Source organism: Citrus clementina, unplaced genomic scaffold, assembly GCF_000493195.1.
Source record: "Citrus clementina cultivar Clemenules unplaced genomic scaffold, Citrus_clementina_v1.0 scaffold_4, whole genome shotgun sequence".
In the NCBI taxonomy this organism is placed as follows: Eukaryota; Viridiplantae; Streptophyta; class Magnoliopsida; order Sapindales; family Rutaceae; genus Citrus; species Citrus x clementina.
Window position 1 is genome coordinate 5,833,446 of NW_006262274.1, and position 5,835 is coordinate 5,839,280.

The 5,835-nt window shown below is 33.9% G+C and overlaps 1 protein-coding gene across 1 annotated transcript; it reads left to right on the plus strand.

Annotated features, from left to right (window-relative positions):
• Positions 1-6: 6 nt before the first annotated feature.
• LOC18045731 (probable mitochondrial adenine nucleotide transporter BTL1) lies at positions 7-4,071 on the plus strand. Its single transcript, XM_006436344.2, has 6 exons — positions 7-61; positions 193-342; positions 1,254-1,348; positions 2,044-2,377; positions 2,576-2,813; positions 3,537-4,071. The coding sequence occupies exons 1-6, from the start codon at positions 38-40 to the stop codon at positions 3,788-3,790; spliced, it is 1,095 nt and encodes a 364-aa protein (XP_006436407.1). The 5' UTR covers positions 7-37; the 3' UTR covers positions 3,791-4,071.
• Positions 4,072-5,835: the final 1,764 nt, after the last annotated feature.

Sequence of the window (5,835 nt, forward strand, 5' to 3'; positions counted from 1 at the left end):
TCTCTCTCCCTGGCAAAGGGGTCAAGTCTTTGTCGTCATGTCCCAAAAATCCCCATCTCAGGCAAGTCAATTCTCAACTCTTTATATTTATATAAATGGAGACGTTTTTATTTTTATACAGTTGTGTTAAAGTTTTGTTTTTTGGAGAGAAATATTGAATTAAAAAAAATGGATTTTGAAACTCAAACGCAGAAGAAGAAGTACAGAGCTGGGGTTTTTGGTGACATATACAGTGTCATGATGCTGCCTAAAGAGCTTGAGATTGAGAAAGATGTATCTGTTTCAGTTCCTTCCCCTTTAGAGCTTCGCTCTCAGCTTCCTGATTTCAAGGCTGCCTTTCAAGTGAGTTGTTTATTATTTTTATTTTTTTTCTGATATCTTGGCTTTATGGGGTTTATTTGAACGATGTTTGGCTGCTGAGGGATATAAAAAAAATGAGTCTATTGGGTTGTATGTTTGGCTGTGGAAGAGAATCCATGTTGAAAGTGCTTGAGATCATGGTCTTGTGTTGCATTTGCTATGAAAATGAGTTTTTTTTTCCCATTGGATTTTCAAATGATTCTTTTTATTACAGTGTCTGTGTGCTGTTTGGTTGAAAGGAAGTTTGACTATTTCAGGAGCAAAAACTCCTATTTATGATGGAAACTCGTAGCTACAAAAATCCATCTCACATTTGTTGTTGTGAAAATTTGTTAGTTCGTTTATAAAAATCCCATTTGGAGCTGTGTTTATTATTCTTATATTGAAAGTTGAATTGGGTTTACTTAAGTGGATATATTTCTAAATTTCTCAAGAAAAACACATTTCTCATTTTTTGCCTTCTTATTTTGCATCACTAGTTTTTCTTGATTGACTTTTGTAATGATCATTTTCTTTTGCTTTGATTTGTGGATCATTTATCTGTCATGTCCTGTTTTGTTCTTTGACATTACCTTCGCATTTTGTTTAGTTGGTAGGAAAAGTAAAGTCAGGCCGTTTCTTCTTTTAGCTATTGAGAAGAGATTGGAGTTTTTCTTTCTTCTAGATTGTTATGTATCAAGTTCTTTGGTTGTGGAAAATGAAAAGTGCAAGCAAGTAAGCCATATATGGTTGGTAGCCTTGTTTAAGTCTTGACAATACTTGCATTTAATTAGCAGAAAGCCTTAGTGTTTGTTGTTCGTGCTTCAGTAATATATTTAGTCATTGTCAATGAGTGAGAGTGTGAGACATGTTTTGTTGTTGGTAACAGAAAAACATGCTTTGCTGTAATTCAGGATTTCATGAAGGTTAGGGAAGTCAGGGAGTTTCTTAGTGGGGCTTTAGCAGGAGCTATGACTAAAGCTGTTCTTGCTCCTCTTGAGACCATCAGGTTTGGTTTTGTCTTTTTTTTTTCTGCATTTTCCATCAAATTGCTTAATTTTATTTCAAATCTTATAATGTTTATTAATCATATCACTTTACTTACTAGATTGAATATATTAGCAAACATGTACTTGTTAATATGTAGTTGATCTCATTTACTTAGTATTAATAGTTAATAAAAAAACCTCAATACTAATAGTGAATAAAAAAACTTATTGAGGTTAAAAAGATTAAGCTTAATGTTTGCACAATTGTATTTTCATATTTCAAAAAATGGAAAAGAAAAAAGATATGTTTGTGCAATTGTACTTGACTTTACTAAAACTTTCACTTGCTTTCTTCAAAAAAGGAGACTGATGTGTTGTATTAGGCAGAGTTCAAAATAATTGCCAGTTGATTAACTGGATTGCATTCTGGTTGGAATAGCAATTTTCTTTATGAATTATTTAAATAAAGGTTTATCTGACGGCATACCAACTTGCTTAATAAATAATTGGATGTCATTAAACAGAGCAGCATAATGCTTTGAAATTAAAAGGTTCCTGGGACTTTGGCTTTCCCACTGAAAGTTCTGAGATTTGATTCTTCGTTAACAGATTCATACAGTTGAATTTCTTATTGAGGGTGCCTAATATGTGACACCGACCCACATTGTGAGCAGCTGCAGCGTAATTGCTGATTCACAGCTTTTGAAATATGCAGGACGAGAATGGTGGTTGGTGTTGGATCCAAAAATATTTCTGGTAGTTTCATTGAAGTAATTGAGCAGCAGGGTTGGCAAGGACTATGGGCTGGCAATGGAATTAATATGCTCCGAATAATCCCCACCCAGGCAATTGAGCTTGGAACATTTGAGTGTGTCAAACGAGCTATGACTACGGCACAAGAGAAATGGAGTCAGGAGGAATGCCCAAAAGTGCAAATTGGTCCTCTCAGTTTGAGTTTTTCTCTCTCCTGGATTTCTCCTGTTGCCGTGGCTGGTGCAGCTGCTGGAGTTGTTAGCACGCTTGCGTGCCATCCTCTTGAAGTATTGAAGGTATTCACCTGCAATGTTATCCTATGTTATGAAATGGAAGCTATATTTTCTTTTACATTTTATCCTAAATCTTGGATATCAAATCTTCTCTTAGACATACTGTGTTTTAGTATCTGCCACCTTATGGATTTTCTGTCGGATGACTTACCTCTTGTTTCTTTTTGAGTAAAACTGATGTCTTCCTTCAATTTCCTGTAGGATCGGTTGACTGTAAGTCATGATGTGTACCCTAGTTTGAGCATTGCAATTAGCAAAATATATAAGGAGGGTGGAATTGGTGCTTTTTATGCCGGTATTTCACCTACGTTGATTGGCATGCTCCCGTATAGTACTTGTTACTACTTTATGTATGAGACATTGAAAAAGAAATACTGCAATTCAAAGAATAAGAGGTCGCTAAACCGTCCGGAGATGCTTGCATTGGGAGCTCTTGCAGGTGAGATTCCTGGCTTAGTCTTGCTTGTTCATATCATCACTCTTTTCATATTGACAAACTGTAGGGTTTCCTTTCTGTTCTATCTGGTGCCCCGAGTAGGATCAAGATGCCTTGGTTTCTTATATTGCATCGTATTAATAGTATTATTGAAACTTTGGAGACTTTGGACCTTTTTGTTTATATCAGATATAATGAACATGCGATGATTCTTTATCTGTTCTTTCTATTTGATTGTCTTTTTTCCATATGGGGGAATAGAAAAATGTTCTGGTGCAAGATGTGTTAGTTCTCATTTGTTTTGACATATCTTTTTGTTTCAAGATGGAGTTGGTAATTCCAATGTACTACAGAGTTCAATAGATGTGCTCTGTCCATGGTTGGTATGTGGAATATAGAGACCTTGGTTTTGTCTATTGAATGCCACATGAAATTGCAAATGAAATTAAAAAGAAAGAAAGCTACGTATTAGCATGGGTGGTTGTCAACTCCACCCGATCTAAGCTGGCACTATCTCTCTCTATGGGTCGAGCAAGCATGCATTTCTTAACATCTCTTTACCTGCCTGGCAAGCATCCTAATTGGATAAAACCTGTAATGAAAGGCTGTTATCTTTAAATTGGAGCATAAATGGTTAAATGGCTTCTATCTTCTGTGATATTTGTTATTGTCATGTTATCTTCCTTCTCAGCTAATTAGAGTTCCATCTACATGTTGATTGGTCAGGTTTTACAGCTAGCACCATCAGCTTTCCCTTGGAGGTTGCTAGGAAGCGGCTTATGGTAGGAGCTTTGCAGGGTAAATGTCCACCCCACATGGCAGCGGCACTTGCTGAAGTCATTCGGGAGGAGGGTTTGATGGGCCTTTACCGAGGATGGGGTGCAAGCTGTTTAAAGGTCATGCCTTCCTCAGGAATAACCTGGATGTTTTACGAAGCTTGGAAAGACATACTGCTCCCCCTAAAACCTGGTCCTATTTGAGACATAGATTAGGGTATTTTTCTGAATCATGTGGTGGAAGGTGCTGGTAAAGGCCAGGCTTTGTACACTAAGAACAATGTGATCTTGATTAAAGATGAAGCAGATTTTATAAGTGAGTATTGGTGAGGGCCGCTTATTTCTTATCGCCCGTTGCCTTGCCTAACTAAAATATTTGGCAAGCTACCAATTTTGGCATCCCATAAATGATTTGACTTGTGTCAATAGGTTTCTTCGTTCATTTACATAACACATTGTTATTCAAATCCATGCATCCTTTTTTCTGTTTGGCCTTTTGGTCCTTTTATTTAATTTTTTTACAGCTTTTTCTACACCAAATTGACAATACGGGGTAATCCAATTCTAATCCATGAAATTGGTTTTATTTGTACGCCACAGATGTATTTTTATTGACACAAAATGTGCTCATATTTGTTTGTATTGCCATTGAAGACACTGAGATAAAAATTTAAGGTTTGTTTAGTTCTTATATTGACTTAAGACTGTGGTCGGTTGACAGGAGAGTAGGAGGGGGAGGAGAGCAATTCGAAGTCGTCTTAGATTTCTACCGTTTGGTTTGCAATAATGAAGAGGAAATCAAATTCTATGGGATTCGCAATTGTTGTAAACTATGGAATTCGGTTTCCTCTATGATGAGTGAGGAAATTGAATTCTAACTTAGCGAGAGTGTAAATTTTCATATTTATCCCTTAAAAAATCATTTAAGGTTATGTTTGGTTTGAAAAAAAGAGAGGAAATGAAAAGAGTGGAATGGAGAGGAAGAGAGAAGCAAGGAATGGAGAAGAGTTGTGAAATTAGATTTTGTTGTTTGGTTTGATATAAAATTTGATAAGAAAATGAATAATAATTTTTTTATAGATAAATTTATTCTTTACCTTAAATATTAAACTATTTATATTAGTAATAATATATATATATAAATAGTGGTTTGGTGGTTGGCGGCGGAGGTCAGGCGACTTTCCGGGACGGTGGTCCGGCGACCTTTCAGCAAGGTCCGGCGATGTCCGGCGGTGGTCCGGCGACTTTCCGGTGGAGGTCTATTTATAATATTAAATCAATAAAATAAAATTATAAATAATAATTATTAATGGCATTAAATAAGTTAAAAAATTGAAGGATAATTTTGAAAACTTTAATTTCTAATCTAAGAGGAATTTAAATTCTTCACTACTTAGTATGTAATTCAAATTTTATATTATGATGGATATTGAATTCTAATGGAAATTAAATTCTTATACATTTTGTCAAACCAAACAATGGAAATAAAAAGATAATTTAAATTATTTTCCTCTCCTACATTCTCTCCTCCCAACCAAATACCACCTAATTGCTGTAAACATATTAAAATGCATGGGGCTATTTTTTCAGAGTACAAGAGAGAGAGAATCATAAAATAGAAACTTCAGATTTTTATTTAAATAATTAATCATTTTTTTTCTGAAAAAATAAAGATAAAAGCAATTGAGGAAGAAAATCAGAATTTCGTTATTTTAATGTTGAGAAGTGAATGAAGATTATCTACTATGTGATATATATTTCTTTATACTTTTATTTGCAAACTATAAATGCAGAAAATTAACAAAGATCAAATCAATTCATAATAATTTTTCTTTCAATTTTACTTGTTTTAGTTTTCGATTTTTAGATTAAATTAATTTATAATTTAATATTTTTCCACAAAAATTTCAAATCTCTAAATAAAATAATTGAGTTATGATTTAGTCTTTTTCCTTATTATGATTTTGTAAATTTATTTTGATTTTTTAATTTTACTTAATAACAAATATTAAAATATTAACACAAAGGGTAAAATTATCCAAGTAAAAAAGAATCTATCCCTTTTCATTTTGAATTCCTTGCCAAACCAAACAATAAAAATTGAAATTCCCTCTCCCCTCTTCGCCACTCCTCTCCTTTCCAATCATTTCTTCCGAATACTCTCTAAGAGCTTGTTTAGTTCACATATTTTAAAAAATACTTTAAAACATTTCTTCAGTTAAATATGTTATATTTCTATTCTTATTTTT

What these genes read in the sequence shown, in the direction of transcription:
- LOC18045731 (XM_006436344.2), top strand. Translation starts at nt 38, where the DNA reads ATGTCCCAAAAATCCCCATCTCAG. An exon ending in GCTCCTCTTGAGACCATCAG is followed by an intron (nt 1,349 to 2,043) that starts GTTTGGTTTTGT and finishes TGAAATATGCAG; the next exon opens with GACGAGAATGGTGGTTGGTG. An exon ending in TGCATTGGGAGCTCTTGCAG is followed by an intron (nt 2,814 to 3,536) that starts GTGAGATTCCTG and finishes TTGATTGGTCAG; the next exon opens with GTTTTACAGCTAGCACCATC.